This window comes from Onychostruthus taczanowskii, unplaced genomic scaffold, assembly GCF_017590055.1.
Source record: "Onychostruthus taczanowskii isolate IOZ18803 unplaced genomic scaffold, ASM1759005v1 scaffold12, whole genome shotgun sequence".
NCBI lineage: Eukaryota > Metazoa > Chordata > Aves > Passeriformes > Passeridae > Onychostruthus > Onychostruthus taczanowskii.
Genome location: NW_024498351.1, coordinates 8,736,440 through 8,755,868, shown reverse-complemented (window position 1 = coordinate 8,755,868; position 19,429 = coordinate 8,736,440). Strand labels below are relative to the sequence as shown.

Genomic DNA, 19,429 nt, shown 5'->3' with positions numbered 1-19,429 from the left:
AGCAACCAGATCCACTGGAAACAGTAACTAGCTGCATAGACTCCATGCTTTCCGCAAGACCAATTGCAGGTGAGAAAACACTGCACTGCAAGCTGACACCAGCACTACGCTGCCTTGACCCCACACTTTGGCCAACCATCTGCTACTGGGGTACTCTCCCCTCCCAGCGCTGCCTCCCGAGCCACGGCCCCGCAGGGACACCAGCCCGGAGCCTGCTGTGAGTGATCTCCGTTTGGAATTCAGCCGCGGGCAGCCGAGAGAACTGCACCGAGCACGGCCACGGGGCAGCGCGGCACCCCAGGGCGGGCTGGGGGCACGGACCTGTGCCGGGGCGGCCGGACGGGAGCTCGGCCTGAGACGCCGGCCCCGGCCTCTCCGCCGGCAGGGCCGCGCCCCGGGGCGGCGGCGGCTCTGCCCGTGGCCGGCCCAGGGCGGCAGGGCCGCGCCGGGGGCGCCCATTAAACGCCCCGGGGCGGCTGTGGTGGGAGACGGCGATGGCGCAGACGGCGGGGAGGCGGCGGCAGGACCTGGACAACGTGAGCGCGGCGGGCGGGAGCGGGGCCGCGGCCGCGGCGACCCCGCCCGGGTGAGCGGCCGGGCTGCCGCTGAGGGTGGGCGCCGCCGGGCGAGCGCCTCGTGTTCCGTGCCGTCTGTTCCTTCCGCCTCTTCCTGGCTGTTTTCCGTCCCGGGCGCCCGAGGCTTTATCAGTTCCTTCCGGGGGCGCCTCCCGGCCCAGGCGCGTCCCCAGTGGCCCTCTCCGAAGTGAGGAGGCCGCCGCGGCCCCTCGCTCCCCGCGCTGCCCCTCCCCAGCCGGGCTTGAAATATCCCCGAGGCATTTGGGGCTGGGCTTGTTTTTGAACGAGGTTATTAGCCTCTAATCAGGGCTGCTCATGTGGCTCCTTCGGGTTTTCTGGGTTATTTTTCCACAGGCGGATCCTGTCAGTGCCATCTCTGGATTATGTGCTGTTCGCTGGCATGACGGTGGCGTTTCTGTGTTTGTTTGAATGTTTCTCCCCGCCCCAGCTGGAAGCCTGCGTGGGCAAGGCTTGCTGGCTGTGGCTTGTTCCTGCCTGCCCTCCTCCTTGTGCTGGCACTGGGCTGCTGTGGAAGGATCACATGCTGGAAGTGGATCAGGGAGCCAGGAGTCTAAAGCTTTAACCTGTGCTCAGCAGCAGTGCCAAACAAGTCTGGATTTAAGGCATTTTGGCTTTTGACAACTGTGGCTTTGGCTCATCTTAATGAAATGAAACCCATGTTTGCTCCAGTTAGGAAGGACACTGGATTTTCTTTATGTCAGATTGACTGCATGGGATCATCATGTCCCATGCTTTAATTCCCTTCCTCTCCATGTTGTCTATAATAAAATCTATTTGAAGATATTATGTAATCTAGTGCTTCCTAATACTAGCTGTATTTTAGGAAACAAAGATGGACTGTAGCCAGTCTTGTGAGAAAGTAGCATGGTCAAAGCTCTGATAAAGCTTTGTCTGTGAAGGAGTGCCCTGATCCCTCATGGAAATGAGGGAATGGTGAAATGCAGAAATGGTGAATCATTTATTCCCACAAGACAAAGAATATTGTCCTAAGAAGAATTGCTGGGTTTGTTGGAGATGTGAGCTGTTAACCCCACTATTGATTCTGTGATCATAGAATGGTTTGGGTTGAGGGTCCTTTAAAGAGCTGTTTCCAACCCCCCCTGCCATGGGCAGGAACACCTTCCACTAGACCAGCTTGCTCAAAACCCCAGCCAGCCTGGCCTTGAACACTTCCAGGAATGGGGCATCTGTGGCTTCACCAGGCAACTCTTCCAATGTCTTTCCACCCTCACAGTAACTAATTTTTTAATGATGTGTAATTAGGTGAGATGCCTTGGCTGCTGGAGTGTTGGTCCTTGCTCTCAGAGCTTAAAATTACACCTGGCCTTTGAAAATGGGCAGAGGAGGGCTAGAGGGCATCTTTGCTCTCATGCTTCTAGATTTTATATCATCAGTGACATAAGAGGAGTGCCATTTGTAAACATTTAGGTTTGCGGTAAAAGGTCATTATACCAGTCAGGTATTTCAATAAGAGTCATTTTCAGTCAAAGATGGGCTAATTAAAAGCTATCAAATAGCTGAGGCTGGTCTGTTCACACTCCTCTGTGGCAGGGCAAGTGTAGTGTTCACAGTTCTAAAATAAAACTGGTTGTTGACTGAAATAACTCCTGATTACTATTCCCTTCACTGTAGGTAGTTGTCTGCAGGTGAAATAACACTGGGGAGAAAATCTATGTTGTCCTCATTGACATGAGGTATAAACCTAGGTGTGATCCCTCTCTTCCTGTGCTAGTGTGTAGAAGGATGGCATGTTTCATTTGTCTTGAGGCTTATGCTGCTTTTTCTCATGGCAAAGTCCTCAGTTTATAAATCAGTAAATAGCCTGGTGAAACCTGGCACATCTGAGTAGCCAGAAGTCTGGAGCGGCATGAAGTCTGCCCTTGTCTTGTTGTTCTGGGCTATGGTTGGTATCATGAGGAGCAGCGCTCAAGACTTGAGTGGAAATCTTGAGCTGTGTTCTCTTCTGAGGCAAGGGACGTAACAGGATGCTAAGGGAGAAACTCTAGCAGTTTTGGCCATCGTAGTGCCTTGTGTGTGTTCTACTTAATATGGATTGAATGACCTTGTCCTGGCCTGAAAGGAGCAGGAATGCATAGCTATGGGGCAAGTTCCTTGTCCAAAGTTTTTCCCTCCACCCATACTTAGTTTTACCTTCTGCTTAGTAAGAGACACTACATTTGGGCTGAATGTGAAGTCAAAGAAATAGTACTTGGTTCCAACATGACACAAGCAAGCTGCATTCTCTCTAGTGTAGGTGGAGAATGTCTTGCTCAGAACTTGGTAGCACCTTCTCTCTGAGCTGCTGCTTCTTTCCTGCCTGAGTTCAGCTCTAGTTACTGCTGCAGGTGTTTTGACATGTCAATAGTATCAAAGGCTGAATACTCAAAACTGTTACACTGCAACTTTGTTGTTGCCTCCAACTGTAGTCAGACAAAAGTAAGAACAACGAAGAGTTCTGCAGTACCTGTATAAAGCATGTGAGAGAGACTTTGTCACTTTTTCCCATAAATTTACTGCTGCTTCTGACATCTTAGGGTTGAAGCTTGGATACTTCTAATACATTTTAAAAACTGCAGGCTCAGTGTAATACTGGGAAGTATATTAGTGTTGGATTCCTCAGGGACTGAGTTCTCACATAAAGATGTGATGAGAGTTTACCTAGATTTAAGAGCTTTCTGGAGATATTAACCTAGTGGAGGTTTTCCTCCTCAAGGCTTGATTTGCTAAGAGGAAATTCCAAAACCTTTGTACTTTACTTTTAGAGCTTACCTGTTGCTATTGTTTGCCTTCCCCTTCTGTTCCAGGGCTCCTTGGAAATAACACAGAGTTTGGAAGATGATCCTCTGCTGGATGCACCACTCATTTCATCTCATACATTGCATTCCCAGCTGAGGCCAAGATTTCATGCTATCCCAGCCGTTCTCCTTGCCAATTTCCTGTTGCTAATACATGTAAGTTTAAGAAGCATGATTTACCTAAGACACTTGCTATCTCTCTTCTGAATCCTTCAGAATCTGCTGTTCATGTGACAGACTTCTGATGATATGACAGTGAATTACATACACTGGCTGTTCTTCCAAACCAGTGAGGTCCACTTTGCCAATAAATTTTGATAGTATATATGCTATCAAATACTTTCTGCCTTCTTGTTCTGGCTGCTGGTGCTATGATACATCTTGTTAAAAGGAAGAGCATTTTAAATAGTAGTTCTTCTATGCTGTTGGAAATGTAATTTAAAAATAATATTATTGCCATAGAAGAGCTATGCTAGTTATAGAGGGCTGAGAAAATTTTCATGCCATGCCTTCTGAGAGCAAGCCTAATTTCAGAGCGTGGGTAGCTAAACAATTAAAGCTGGACTTGCTTAGGGAGTGTTGCATGTTAGTGGAAGAAGAAAGAAAGTAATCCAAGTGCTCTGCTCTCACTTCTGGAGGTTAAGAACAAAAAGCACAAATACTGAACAGTATCTAGGCATTTATGGAGGCTGGTAGACAGAAGCAGAGAGTCCTGCCTAGTAGTGAGTTTTTCCTTGATAAGCTGAAGACGCTTGTTGTTGCTTGTGAGTGTGTGGCAACCAGATATGAAGAAGGAAGGCTGAAGAGCTCTGAGCCTAAGATCTGGCTGAAATGTCACTTTCATGTCTTTTAGGACATGGGTTAGTGGTGGATGTGGTAGTTTTCAGTAAAGGGTGTACTTGATGATCTTAAGGGTCTTTTCCAACCTAGATTCTATGATTCTATGGTACCACATTATTCTATGGTGACACAGTATTCTATGGTGACACAAGCTGTTTTAGAGCTTCATTAGATCTCAAACACAAACTGCAGTGCCCAGTGTTCTTGGAAACATGCTCTCTGCCAGGACTTGAAAAGCACATACCAACCTCTAAGGTCTCTCTTTGGGCAGTTGTTCAATGTGCTTTAGCCTTCTAATTTTAGGAGTAGCTGTTTTGTGGGCCTTGTAGAAGTATCAAGAAATGCTCATCTGGCTATCAGGTAGACTTAAGAAAGACCTCTGCTGTCCTGCTGAGTAGACTACCAAAATTCCCAATGGAAGCCATGTATCCAGCCTTACTCCCTTCCCCTACCAGAATTCTGTGCCATTCCCTTATAGAAGGCACTTCAAATGTGCTATTGGTAACAGAGCAGTGACCATTTTCTGCCAAGCCTTGGGGCTTTGCTATCTACTACCCTAAGTAATGCAGCCAAATGTCAGTCACCCAGATCCTAGGAAACTGCTGCCTATTATCCTCCCACTTTTTCCTCTCTCCTGCAAACGGAGAGAAGTGTGGTTAGGTGAAATGGGAAAACTTCTGTGGCATTTGTCAACAACACATTTTCACAGGTTAAGTCATGTTGCTGTTGCTGAACCTGCTTCAGTGACCAGTTGGTCCTTGGAGCAAAATGGAGAAGTATCCTTTTCTGTTGGCAAAACAGCATTATACTTGCTACCTTGAGTGGCACTGTCTCTCTCACTGAAAGGATGGGTGGGCAAAACAAGCTTATTGGACATCCTTCCCCTGTGCTTCTGCAAACATGCATTAATCTTGTGGAATGTGGAGAGAGGCAGGTTAGCTTCTGATGCACAGCCTGCCAAAGGGATAAGTGTCCTGGGGAAATTAAGCCATCATAGTATTATGTGGTAGAGCTGTAAAGCATCTCTAAAGCAATTTGTATCTGACTTGAAGTATTTCTTCTCCACCTTCCTGTGCCAAGAAATGGAGTTAGGCAGCAAAATAGCTGCTGTGATGCAGCTGCCTAGTTACATACAATTCTGGAAGGTGGGTAGGATGTGCTGGACTGTGGTAGGACTGGATTTTTGAGTACCTTTCCTTTTACCAAGCCTTCCTTTTCTGAGGGCTTCCCATCAGGAGGCTGGAGAGCAATGTGAAGTGTACAGGCTAGAAATAATTTCCTTATATTAATTTTTTCTTTCCTTTATCTTCTCTGTGTGTGCACATAGACAAAATTGAACTTAAATACTACTCTTTATAAGAATAACTTTTTGTATGTACAAATGTGCGTGGGGTGAAACACCTATTATTAAACTGCCCAACAATGCAAGTGAAACATATTTAAAAATACCACTCTAAATGCCAGCTTCCTGTTTCCTCTTGTATGCACTGCTGTAGTAGTTTAATAGAGATGAAATGCTAGGTCAGTCCTGCTTGCATCAGTTTAATATAGCCATTTTCTTTACTGAAATATATTCCTAATGCCTGGAAGGAGTAGAACTAATTGTATCACTATTGTCAAATGGCAAACCTAACAGTAAACAGATCAAATAAAATAGCTGAATTATTCATAGCTTTATAAGAAAAGAAGGTGGTAAAATAATAGATTAAACAAATTATAAACCTGCCTCTTATTTAATTACTTAATCTAGCAACTTAACCAATCTCAAGATAATATGGTATTTAATTTGTATTTGAAGTAATGGTTTTATGGATAATGTGGGGTACACTCCTATTTTGGTTTGCGTTTCTTTCCTTCCACCTTCTATCCTATATGTCCTCTGTAATGTCTTTTTTAGGTATTGACAGTTGTGTGAAAATTATTCCCCTTTCTTTCTCCCTTCCCAATTACCTAATTCTGGTCACAACCTGAGCAAGCTAAGAGCAGTTTGTCCCAAAAGTAATTAAGTGGTTCTGAAAAGTTAATTTCTGTGAAGAGTGCTGCTTGAGAAAGTACAAAACCAGGAAATATAAGTTCAAGGGAGTGGAAAGGGGGCAGAGGGATCATAGAACTAAGTGTGGAAACAAAAGCTGCAAAAAAAAAAAAAAAATTGTGTGCTTTCCTCTGTCTTCAGTTCTGATGTGCTATTTCTGTCAGTTATGACATGCAGAACATCTGACACTTATTTTTTAAGCTAAGTGTATTAAAACTCATTTTTAGACTTGAGACAAATTGGTTTTTTTGTGTTTTGTATATTAGTAGCTCTCAATTTACTTCTGTATTGGTGGGAGTTGTTTTTCTTTACAGTTCTGTTTTAAAAATATTCCTGTTCTGTAGAATGAACCAGGATGAGAAAGTGTAATATGGTTCTTGTTGACTGAATGAACACAGTACAGAAAACATTTTCTGTGACAAAACTCTATAAATATTAAGAAAGCCCTGTGTGTATACATACACTACAGGCAATATGCATGCACAGCTTTGCTAATTGGCCAAAAGATTGCTGATGCTGGAAATTTGGAGAGGAGTCTAGAAGACAGGAATAGTTATGGCATAATGGCAGTAGTCTGAAAGGATAAGTATATATGCAATCTGACTATATATGCACTCCGACTGACAAACTGTCTGGTTTTTCTGACAAGCAAAAAGGTAAAATGGAAAAATATGGTGGTAAATATACTACTAAGGAATGATTACCAATTGGCAAAGATGCCTACCCAGGGCTAATTCACTTTAAGTTCCTCTGATGATTCACTTTTCTAAAGTCAATGTGGAGATGATCTTCAGAGGCTGTAGGGAAGCATTGATTTTCGCTTAGGAAATGTCAATTTCAGGAAATGTCAGTTTCAGGAAATATAGAGTGTACCGATAAGATAAGAGCCCGTCCCACAGAGCAGCATTAGGTGTAATTGAATGAGTCTAAAAAAATGTGGTTTCTCTTTTCTAGGAGCATAAATCAAGTTTTCTTTAAAGTAAAAAGACGTAGTAAGGAGGGTCCAGAAATTAAATAAATTCACTATGGAAACTCAAGGAACAGTGAAATTGATTTAGTAGAAATTCTGGGAAGGGTGACAGTTACCAGCTCTGTTCTGCTGGAGACTGCTTGCCCTCCTGGAAGTCAGTCTTACTATTTAGCAGAGTGAAATGTAGTGGCTGTAACAAGTGTCTAATGTTTTATATGTTACATCAACTCTAATAAAATCAATTCAGAAAGCAATGCATAATGAATTAACTACATAATCCTGGTTTTGTTTCAGGGTTTTTTTCATATATATAGCTAAATGTTGACTTTCAAGATTTTTCTCTCTTCCTTTCTCTTCCAGGTTGCTTTTGTTGTTCTAGCATTCTTAGCAGCTATGTTTTGTTCCTACCCCAATCCAAACCAAGATAAGTGCCCTGGAAACTACACTCACCCACTTAAAGTGCAGACTGTCATAATAATTGCAAAAGTAGTTCTGTGGGTTCTGCACGTCTGTTTTGAACGATATGTGCAGCACCACCACAGCAGAGTCAGAAGAAGAGGTTACTTCTCCATATACCGATCAACAAGGCATCTGAAAAGGCTTCCACTGCTGATACATGCCACAGGTGAAGTGAACTTGAGGTATCTTCCATCTAAAGCTTTAGACTGTGACACAATAAGAGACTGAGCAGATTATAATCATTGTGTATTCTATATTATGAACTTTTAAGAACCTGCCTATGAGCACTTACAAATTATCCTTTAGGAAGATGAACCTCTGTACTGGTTTTTCCAGTCTGCCAGATGCAGGCTGTAAGGAACTGTTTGTAGTGTGAAAATGCTCACGACTGTGAGGATGAGTAAAACATTTAGTCATTAGCATTTAGTCTTCAGCCATGGAGTATTCAGTCAGCAAGGTTGGTGTTTGACTGCTGGGGATCTTGATTTGCATATTCATTTGTCTGGTTGGATATGTGATAGGCCTGCTAGTCCTTCCAGGAAGTGTGCTGCTCTTCTCTTTTCAAGCTCAGCAATCCACATAGAAACAGATGAATTGCTTGTTGCCCAACAGCTGTCTGAATTCAGTGAAATAACTGATTTTCTGACCTTCACTGAGGATGTGTAACATTCAGCTCTACATCTGACTGCCTTTTTCTACTTTTATGGACAAAAGGTGGTGTACAGGAGTGATTTAACTATATTTTTAAGTTACATCTCTGGCAAGTTTAGCTGTAAAGTGTTGCACCTAACTGAAGCTTTTCTACAAACCACTTTCAAATCTGAAATCCATCTAACTTAAGGGGGTTTTTCCCACAAATAGCAATAGAAAAGGTCAGAGTGGTGGCTTCTGCAGTGTTTTTGCCTCTTATAATCCCACCTCCCTCCTGGAGTGGGATCAATCCCTTTTTTTCACCGGAGTTAATAAGTGAAATGGTCCTGTTCTGTTTAGGAATCTAGCTTTCTTTCCATAGTCTCTAAAAGAGATAGTCAGCTTGATAAATGTGCAACACTTCAGGCTCTGGCCACTAGATAGAGCTCTGAAGATGTAGAAATGTTCGGAGTGCAGTGACAGAAGCAGGCCACAGGAGGCTTAACCATGTAAAAGGATTATTTCTGCCTGTTGCAGTGTAATTGGCAATACTTTGCCCTGGTTTCAGTCTTAGATGGAGCCCACTTCTCCCCTACTAGACAAACTCTGGACATTTGTGAATGTTCAGATGCAATCAGGTGTGTGCTGTAGAATTTTGATCATCTGTTGTTCAGAAGGTAGTTCTTCCATTACTGCAAGCTTCCTGCCATGGTAATGACTGCTGATACCACTTCCTTCACTTGACTGGCACAGCAGGAAAGAGAAGTGCACAGTTCCCTAGCTACGTTAATGATCTTTATAAATGTAGTTCTTTATCCGGACACTGATCTGACACATTTTTACAGGAAGGAAGAAAACACTTCACACTCAGTATCAGAAAAGATTTGTAGGCCTGTAACTCAGTATTTTTTCTCCTTGACTAATTGTACTAATTTCAATTAAACTTGCAGTTATGTTCAAGTATTAAGATAATAGCAAGTGGAAGCCTATGTAAGTAGGCTTTGAAAGGAAGGTGTTAAGGTTTTTTTGTTTTTTGCTCTGCTAGCCTAATTTAAATACATTTTAAATTCACTGCTTGAAGGAAAATACTCCCTCATTTTCAGCTGACTTACATGATCTCTTAGGAATTGAAAGAATGACTAAGAAGAATAGCATCAACAAAGGCAGAAACAGTTTAAGCCCCTGTACCTATTTTAGGTATTTCTAGTGTGTTTCTTCCACTCTTGTTTTTTAAGTCAGAAGAATCTATAAGAAAACTCCTAATTGTCTACCATTATGAGCATGTGCTGAAATGAAACCTCATTTTGCTACCAGCAGGTATAAGCTTGCACATTAAGGAAATTAGCTGAAGGGGCAAGCATGGTATGAAATGGAAAAGCATTACTCAAGTGTTGCAGCCTAATGCAGATACTAGGCATGAGAAAGCATTAATTAATTTTCAATAGCTAATAAAATGAATAAATCTTTAAAATATAACATTTGTTTTCTAGGTAATACAGCTCTGCTCTTGATTCTGTCGGTGCAGCATTCCTTTCCTGATCACAGCAAAGTGTACCTGTATCTTATCCTGGGAGTCCTGAGCCTGGAGATGATTAGTTCCCTGACATGCTTAGTGATTTACACAGGTGAGAGAGGCAAGCTTAGCCTTCTTATGTGACATTCATTATGGCTGGTACTCAGCTCTTTGTTTGCCCTCACAGTAGTTCACTTGTGGTTCCCCAAGGCATTTAACTGTCATTATAAATACAAAACTATTCTGTGCTTGTAGAAGGAGAACTAAGGCAAATTCAAAACAAATTGGGAAAGGTTGTCAGGCTCGATTTGGTTCCAAGGGCTGCTAAATGAAAGCTCCATGTTATCTTAAAGCTGTTAATCCAGTGAAGTGGCAATAAATGCCTAATTAATTCAAAAAGTGTCTCATGAACAGGTTTGTCTGTTTATCAGTGTTTCTCAAATGCATGCACCACAAGCTGTGAAGCAGTAAGAGCTAGCTGGCTTAGTCAGAACTGTGTCTGGGATTTACATGTGGGGTTGCATACCTGATTGTGTGATTGTGCCTTTTCCAGTCTCTTCCTCTTTCCCTGGTCCCACCCCAAAGGCTTCAGTTTCTCTTTGACACTAAAATGGAAGATTCCTTCTAATGAATATTTAAAAGATGCATGGATTTTGGAAGCTGTGATCATATGAAAACACTGTAGTGCTTTATAAAGCTGTGAGACTTTGCTTTGTGCTGTCACTGTTGGTTTGCAAGGTTGTCTGCTTTAGGTTTGGTATAACTTGTGAGACTTGATAAAACATTTGGCTTTAAACTTCGTAAAACTATCAAAATGCTGATAAATGCTTAAAAGAAAACTTTGGTGTGTTCATAGTAATGCAATGGCACACAGAGAAATACTGGGAAGTAGCTTGTTTATCTAGGAAATAAAACCTATTCTGACTCTCCTTCAACAGCATCAAAAATGCACTAAGAAATAAGGTCCCAGCCCTAAACTATGTCTTTGTCTTACAAGTGTGCAGAAGCCTGAGTGCTGCAGGCTGGTCAGGCTTTCCCCTCAATGGCCCAGCATGGCTCAAGTAGACTGACTGTCTTCTGAAAGAATAAAGGCAGTGATGAGGGAATGCAATCATGGCAGTGCTGGAAAACTATTCCAAGAATGCTGGAGATCACCCCTTCTTTGCATACGCATACTTACTTTCCTGGGAAACTCGGGAAATAACAGATAAATTGTAAAACTTTAATAGAATGCCAGGAATTTCAGAGAAATGCTATTTCTAGCCCCGAGGCCTGCTGGAGCTCAAAGAGCTGCATTGTGTTACTCTTACCTTGGCCAAAAATAAGTGCAAAAAAGATGACCTGCATAGTAGTAAGGAGCTTGTACTTCTGTAAGAACTCTCAAACTATTTTTCTGCTTATTTGTTACCAAAAGGACATTGTTTCCTGATTTTTACTTATGCCAGTTCCTGTCACCTTCAAATTCATTAACCATGTTTGTGCTGTTACTGTTGGTTTGTAAGGCTGTCTGCTTTAGGTTTGGTGTAACTTACGAAGACTTGGTAAAACACTTACCTTTTAAACTTGGCAAAACTATCTAAAATGTTGATAAATAAATGCATAAACAAGGAAGTTGTGGGGTGCTTTGCAGCTCAAAGAGGCTTGAGGAAGGGTCCAGTCAATCTTGGAACTAAGGGGAGGAGTTAAGAGTTGCATTACTAGGAAGAAATAATGCAATGTGTTCTACCAACAGCTGCCTTATCTCTTGAGACGTCCCAGATCAATATAAAATTCATTCTCTAAAGCTTGGTGTACAGAACTAGGGTTAATTTTTGTGACTTTACACCTGCTGAAAGATGAGGGAGACTTCCAGTCACCCTAAGTTACTTTTTCCAGTGGGTAGTGTAATTTGTTCTCTTTTTTCCCATCCCAATGCTTGTTGAGGTAAGCTGAGAGACTGCATGTCTGTCTTATCTGTAATGGTGGGTTTTAAGGTTTTTCAACAATTTACTAACAAATTAAGGCTGTACTGAGGCAAAACAAATGTATTTGGTCAATTTTGAAAATACCCTGAGAATCTGTAGTAATAATGACATTCAGATGGGTTTTTTCTCTTAGATAGAACAGAGTATGTGACTGGGTGGAAGCAAGAAGCTTCTTTAATGGAGTAGTTTTAAGGGCAGCCCTCTGCTGAGGTTTAGAATTCCCCTCTTCAAGGCAAGCACTTAGTAGATTCTGCTGAGATAGTATCAGCTGAGCAACAATGGGGAGACTAAGGTAAATTTACACTAAGAACTACTGGCCCACCCTGTTTTTGTATTAGTTTTGTATAATATTGGAGAGAAGGCAGCACCAGTTCACATACTGTTTCTTCACAGTTAAGTAATTATTTAACTATGAGAATGAGACATAAATGCTTATCTGTAGAAGGTTCATGTACCTGACTTCTTTTCTGTTAAATAATACTGTCTCACAAATCAGGAATACCTGACTGTAATTCTAGGTACTTCTCGTGCTTGTTGGACCTGTTTATGAATTGTATGATAGACAATGTCCTGTGAAGGACTACTGCCTTCCTTAAAATTATCTCCTTGCAGCAGTGTGTATATATAGCTGTAGGATGCAGAGGCAGAGATTCAGAAATCCACAAGGAATTGCTGTGATTGACCTATAAGACTTGACATATATAAATCGTTCAAGTGAGGTAAAAGTGCATGGAATGAAGTACGATACAGACAGCTCTAAATGTCAGCTTACTATTCTGAGTTTTTTACTGCTAGGATAGGGAGTAAAGCTTTTAAAGACTTACTAAATATATATATTTAATTGCTTTCTCACATACTTCTAATATCACTTGAATAAAAGACCAACATTCCCACAAACAACACATGTTGAGAATTCCACGTCCATTCCTTTGTAGTTTTATTTGTAGAGAAATACCATCATAGAAATAACTAACCTTTGAGCCTAACTTGTAGTTAACCTCTGGAGGGTCTTAGCATTGTTTTAGCAGGGTGGCCTGTAATAAACCCCATCATAGTACTGACTTGTAAGGACACTCCTCTGTTACAGTAGTGTGGATTTCTCACAGAGTTGCACTGTAATGTTTTCTGTGGCATTAGAGGTATTGTTTCACAAGCAGCCCTAACTGCAGAGTCCCAAATGCATACTCTGGATATTTTGATATTTTCTCTGAATCAGGATCTGACATTGAATGGCTTTAAATATTTTCAGCTTCCTTTTTGAAATAATGCAGAGGGTGCCTACAACTTTTCCCACCCATACATCTGTTAAATTTAGCCTTAAACTTTATTCACTGGTGCCCAGGAATGACTTCTGGGTTTGATAGCCAAGACTGCTTGGTTCACAATGGCTTTCTGTAGCACATCTGCCCTAGTCTGAGCCGGCAAACAAGCTGCTGCTTCACTGCAGCTGGTCTAGGTAAAGTAGTATTTATTGAAGAGCTTAAGCTAGAAGTTCTGAACCAGCTACCAGTACAAAACTTCTTAAAAATTTTATATGCCATTTTGCTTAGTTTTGCCTGAACTTGGAGACTGAATCTTGGTACCCTGTAAAAGGCAACTGAGGTTTCACCCTCTCTTAGAGGGCAGATTAAACTTTGCAGATGTTAAAGCAGTATGTTCAAGCTTCCTCATTAAGGTCTGCTTTTGCTTTCCCATTTCCCATTCTCTACTTTGTCTTTCCATGTCCTATCCTAAGGTAATCTTAGGATCATCTGTTACAGATTTTTATAACTTGGACTCTGGTGTTAAAGCTTCTTTTTTTTTTTTTTGTTTTCCCCACTTTCCAACTAATTTATAAAGCTTTCTTACAGTGAAAATAAGCAACTTCAATCGTGCCAAGCCAAGACCTGACATAATTGAAGAAGAAAAGATGTATGCCTACCCTAGTCACATTACCTCAGAAGTTGGATTCAGGTAAGAATTCTTTATTAATTTTGTGCTGTGTTCAGCCATGGTATATAGGTAACATGAATGGAATTGCTGGATTTCCTGTAGACTTCCATGCAATCTTAAACCTATCAGCTAAACCAGAGGTGGGAATAACAGCTCTGAAGGAACTATGCATAAGCCTCCCATTTTAGATGCACAGATGAGATGCAGCAGTCTTGTAGTTCCTCCATAGTAAAAGACAATTTACTACAATACAGAAATCCTCAAACATAAGGATGGAGGTGACTTGACCATTTATGGCTGGTTACATGAATCTTTAATATAAATAGCTGTGCTTACTCTGGTTTAGTTAATTTTATATTAGGTATAAGGAGAGATAGTGTTGTCTTAAACTGTTACTTAAAGCCAGGCTACAGAAGCCTAGCTACTTCAGCTAGTTTTTTCAGGGAAGGAGATATATTTTGGGCAGTTGATAGACAAAGAAGAAAACTGAGCAGCTCTGTTCTGTGCCAGCAGTTGGACATGAGATTCTAGCAATGGATTTGGAATGTATTTTGAGTTTGGGAAGGAGCTTTTAAGGTGTGGTGGGCACTTAAGGAGTAAGGAAGGTCTCAGTGAGAGTAGAAGCTGTCCAACAGTAACTGAAACTGTCCCAGGCACTGAGACTTATTTTTCATTTGCTCTTTGTGTACCTACCAACTGCTCAATCATTTTTCAGTTGCTGAAATCAGTCCGGTATAATAAAAACTAGTAATTAAAAATATCATGGATTTCTGTATAAGAATTGGAGGTTTTCTAATATAGTATGAAATGCTTCTATATGTGCTGCCTTCATAAGAGGTTGACTAATGAGAGATGACTAATACTTTGGGACTTTCCCTGGTATCACAAATGCAGCATGCACATGCTTTTATGGAAGTTGGAAGTAGATGTCCAGGATACAGGAAGGATTTAGAATTGTCTTGAATTTTGATACCATGTCTGACTTCCATTTTGATATAAAAACCATGGTGATTGCATGGTGGACCTCATTTCTTTCTCATTCATATTCTCCCCTGAGAAATTCTCAAATGCCCAGGGAATGTGTCTGCAACAATGACCAGCTAAGGAAAAGACTCTGGTCGTTTTTGATTAAAGAGTGCAAACTTCCTGTGAGAACTGATTGCAAAATCGTTATTTTAATTTAGCTCTATACAACTCTGACTCTCTTTCCCTTGGGAGTTAACATCTATTGAAAAGTGAATCCTGTCAGCCCTTCAGTTGACCTTGTTATAAGAATGTTTTTTGAATATCATGACCTCTGCAACCTAAGCTACTGATCAGGAGCCTTAAGTTGGTAGTGCACTTTTTACTGGTAAAGGGTGCAAGTCTTATATTTACAAAACTTGTGTTCTGTACTTTTCCCAGTTTACCTACAGTGGATTTTTAATCGGACCTAAGCTTTTTTCCACTCAATATCCTTCTCAACACTTTCTAAGAACTATGAAATGGGCAGTGTTCCTCTACAAAATTCTGTAAGGCTGAGGAACAGCTTTCTCAGCACTAAGATGCTCACAAGTATACTAAGAGGGCAGATTCCCAAGTCAGCTGAGAAGAAATAATGTGTAAGGAAAGAGTAGACTACACTCAGGAATTGGTACCTCATCTTAAAAATTGCTGTGTCTCAAAAATTCCTAATTAGATTTGACAAAATTCTGTACTTTTTTCTCTCAATTAAGTGAGCTTTATTTAAATGTTTCAGTGTTACTATTGAAATTAAAATGAGAGATATCTGAAAACTGGACATATTTTAAGGGGGGAGGGTAATTGTACAGGAGATTGTAGATCTGAAGTAGCGCAACTTTTTGGTACTGATGCTGTCATGGTATGTGACAGATATTGCTGTAGATAGTAGCATATAATGTATGCTACTCCAGTTTAATCAGTTTCTATCTTTAACAGCTTATGATCTCCCACAGCTGAAAAATATTATGCCTGCTCAAAACAAGCTTCCTAATGTGTGTGGGAAAGGTTCCACATTTGTTACTACAATTCTAGCATATTGTCTGTCTTGGTTTCTTAAACAGTAAGATCCTCACTCTGTAGCTGTCTAGCAGGAAATATCTAACTCAGTTGTATGTACATGGCATGAAGTTCTTCCTACATTCTCATGCAAAATAGAGTTACACTATAGGTGTATATAGTGTATATATATATAGGTGTTGTAGATTGCCTCTTCTCTCAAAAATTAGTTGATCCCAGCAAAACTGAAACTGAAAGAAACAACTGTTTAAGTATGTGTTAATTAACTCTGATATCTCACATATTAGAAGGCTGCTGTCATTTACTGAAACCCATATTTACTTTTGTTACTTCAAGGGAAAATTCCAGTTTAGAAGAGATAGTTGAGAAGCAAGGAGATGTAATAGAGTATCTCCAGCGACACAATGCACTGCTCAGCAAGAGACTGTTGGCGTTAACATCTCAGCAAATCAAAACCTAACAGCATTTGGGAAACTCCTGCAGGAGCTCTGGAGGGGAGCGTGAAGTAATGTAATATCCAGACTGGCTTGTACAGATGTGACTCTTCAATCATCTTTCATGTTTTGAAATGCAAGTTAAGCTGGAAGGATAAGCTGTGCATAAACTATAAACCTATTACAACTGGACACTCTGGCTCTCTTCAATTCATCAGTTCTGGAAAAAAGTTCTGCAGCTTCAAGGATTTTTAATTCCTCATAAGTTAAAGTTGGACCTGAGTTAGTGGTTTAACTTTGCCCAGTTGTTGCTATTATTTTGTACTGCTGTGTAACCATTAAGCTTCAGGCTACCAAAGTATTTTATATTTCTGGAATACAAATTTGTTCTGTAGAAAAATCTGACTTTCCAAGGGATGTATATGCAGTTTCTATTTCTGAAGCTGAGACTAGATGTGTTCTGTCACTGATTCCCTTTACTTCCAGGGACAGAGGTGGATTACTTCAGTAATCCAATACAGGTACTTGTTTTCTAGATGTCTCCTTTTCTCCTTTGTCACGTAAGTGGAGAAATTTGGCATCCAATTTGGGATTATAAAAAAGTGGTGGGTGGCCTAAAACTGTAAATCTCACATACAAGTTTGTGGTGCAAAAACCATGCCATGATAAGCAATTGTTCAGAATTCTGGCTTTAAAGCTCTTAAGAAGGATCCTCAGAACTATCCCATTACTAGGAGTTTGTGTTAGTAACAAGACTCCTAGTCTGCCAACTGAACTAACAAAGCAAAAATACTTGAGCATGAGCTTTTCCATTGATCTGGTAACTAACTTGTGTTGAATGCTTTTAAAGATGTTGTCAAAAATGCTTGTTACATACTTGCTCTTCACTTTGGCCCTTCAAGAAAGTCAGCATCTTGATTCAAAAGTTGAAGTGGTGTATGTGGGGAAGTGGAAAGCAGCAGAAGACAGGAAGGTCTTTTAGAAGTTGAAGAAACAAGAATTCTTGGTTTTAATTTATGGTGAATTAAGGCTGGTGAAAGAAACATTTTGTTCTGGGTACTATTTTGTCTACCAATGTAGACAAAGAATTATTTTAGAAGCCAATACCTCTCTGGGGATAGGGTAATCACTAATCAAAACTGGGAAGAAGACTCTTAAGAGGAATGGTCTTGTAGTTGAATATAAGAAAGGAAAATTAATTCATCCTACTTTGGTGTTAGGGCACAACTTTAGCAGTACCTAGACAGTTTAGTGTGCAAAAACTACGGGGGTTGTCTCGTTCAGAGCAAAATAAATATTGGAGGCTTTGCTGCTATCCAACATTAGACTGTTCTCCTTAGCTGTTGTTTCTTGAAAATGCAGCCAGAATTTTATAGTATACATGTATGGAATAAAGTTATTTGTTTTTAGAACTCAGGTTTTGATGTGACTCACTATGTCAATTTATATAATTTCTATGAAAAGCAGTAAAATGTGACTGTGAAATCCATGCACAATAAATGCAACCAAGAAGAGTGTGAATTGTTATTTCCAAGCTCATGTACATCTGGTTCCTGCAAGCAATCTGCAGATTTTTCTGTTATGCTGAAGTTCTTACAGCAGTGTTGGCACTTAAAACCAGCCAAACAAGGATAGCTGTTCACTTGTTTTGAAGCTTTAAGTTTAGTTTTATTCCCATTTCTGGGTAATGTTTCTTTCCATGCTTCAGACTTCCTCTGCTACTTGTATTTCTTTCCAGCATTGAGAAGGATGCTGCATAGCGAGACAGAATGGCTTTCCCTTGTTTTGAGGTCATTACTCAAACCTTCCTCTTATCTCTGACTGCCCAAGGTAAACCTTGGATTAACCAGTGGTGTTGCTTTCTGTGGAACATGGTAACTGGAAAAAAAGGCAAGTATGGCTTTCTGTGTGCACACATGTACATCTTCTGCCCTTTAAATGCTATCTTTCCTAAGTACACAAGTGATAACAAATGATAACCACCCACCCCTTGCCCCAGTTTTATATCTTTATCTTACTCCCAACTCTGTCTTGTTTTCTCAGTGTCTTTAAGCTTTTTCTTTGGGCAGGGTGGAGGCTTTTAACACTTGTATGGGCTCCAGAAGCTGGTTATCTTTACTACTCACTCTGAACGCTTGAACCACTGGCCATGGTAGAGCTGCAGTGAATTGTCAAGTAGGAGCTGCTGCTGTGTGTGGCAGCCCCAAGCGCTTGTCTGCAGCAAATGGGCCAAAGGCAGCCTTGTTTGGAGGCAGAAGTATTCCCCGGCCCCCAGGTTCCCCTGTGCTGCTTGCCCCAGTGCATGGCATGGTGTTTCTGGGCTCTGGGCCTGGGCACCAGAACCTGTGTTCTGGTTCTGCAGGCACCTGCCTCCTCCTGGTCACCACCCTGCCCGTGGCCGAGCTCACGACAGAAGGTGCTCAGGGGCCTGTGTGCAACCAGCTGCTTGAAAGGCCATGTGGAAAGGGTGAATGGCTGCTGCTGTGCAAGGGAGATGAAGCTCAGCTGTGACCTTGCTGTGTCTGACATCCACTAAAGTGCTAAATTGAACAATGAGTCCTAATTGCTCCGGTTCTGCTGTATCCTGTTTATCAGACGCCTCTCTGCTGCTGCAAGATTGGGTGCTGGGGCCAGTGCTGTCCATGCCCAGTGTGGCAGCCTGGGTGCCTGTCCCTGCAGTGCCAGCACCTGCTCATGGGCTGGATTGTACTGTCTGAAGTGAAATCCGTGGCGTGCTGTGCACGCAGTAAGCACTGGAGCATTGGGTCCAAGTTTCAGGGGGGCAAAAGATGCTGCTTTGTGAGCACAGGGGTTTGCACGTGCTCTGCTGCAAAGCAGTGCTTCGCTAACCACCAACAGAGCCTTGCTCTGGTGAGGTGTGGCAAACCCACAAAGCTGTTATTCTGACCCGCTGAAGTGATACCCTCTATGTAACTACAGCTGCTGAAATCAATCGGTATTCACAGGTCTTGGTAAGAACTATCTGATTGCAACTGGGGCAGCAGAAAGATAAAAGTGAAGGAATCTTTCCTAATATATGCTTAAACTGTACCTTAAAATAAAAATTAAAATAATGTATCATTATTTTATCCTCTTTTTTATTATTCAGTGCTACCCCAGTAGCTTTTTATATCTAGAAAACCAATATGTATGGTTTTTAGGTCTGAGAAAAGAAGTATTTTGTGCCACGTAAGTAATATGTTGGGTTGCCTGAAAAATGTTCATATTGTGAGGGTTTAATAATT

The 19,429-nt window shown here is 41.3% G+C and overlaps 1 protein-coding gene across 2 annotated transcripts; it reads left to right on the top strand.

Annotated features, from left to right (window-relative positions):
* The first annotated feature begins 408 nt into the window (after positions 1–408).
* On the top strand, positions 409–19,242 carry TMEM192 (transmembrane protein 192). 2 transcript variants are annotated; one of them, XM_041395735.1, is made up of 6 exons: positions 409–536; positions 3,401–3,547; positions 7,594–7,858; positions 9,813–9,947; positions 13,650–13,752; positions 18,015–19,242. In XM_041395735.1, exons 1-6 carry the CDS (start codon positions 495–497, stop codon positions 18,016–18,018), a joined length of 696 nt encoding a protein of 231 aa, XP_041251669.1. In that variant the 5' UTR covers positions 409–494; the 3' UTR covers positions 18,019–19,242. The 2 variants fall into 2 exon arrangements, with proteins under 2 accessions (XP_041251669.1, XP_041251668.1); XM_041395734.1 differs by lacking the exon at positions 18,015–19,242 and adding an exon at positions 16,087–17,705.
* Positions 19,243–19,429: the final 187 nt, after the last annotated feature.

Excerpts from the sequence above, each read along its gene's own strand:
- TMEM192 (XM_041395734.1), top strand. The coding sequence starts at position 495 with ATGGCGCAGACGGCGGGGAGGCGGCGGCAGGACCTGGACAAC. Across the intron at positions 7,859-9,812 it reads ACTGCTGATACATGCCACAG|GTAATACAGCTCTGCTCTTG; the intron begins GTGAAGTGAACT and ends TTTGTTTTCTAG. Across the intron at positions 9,948-13,649 it reads ATGCTTAGTGATTTACACAG|TGAAAATAAGCAACTTCAAT; the intron begins GTGAGAGAGGCA and ends GCTTTCTTACAG.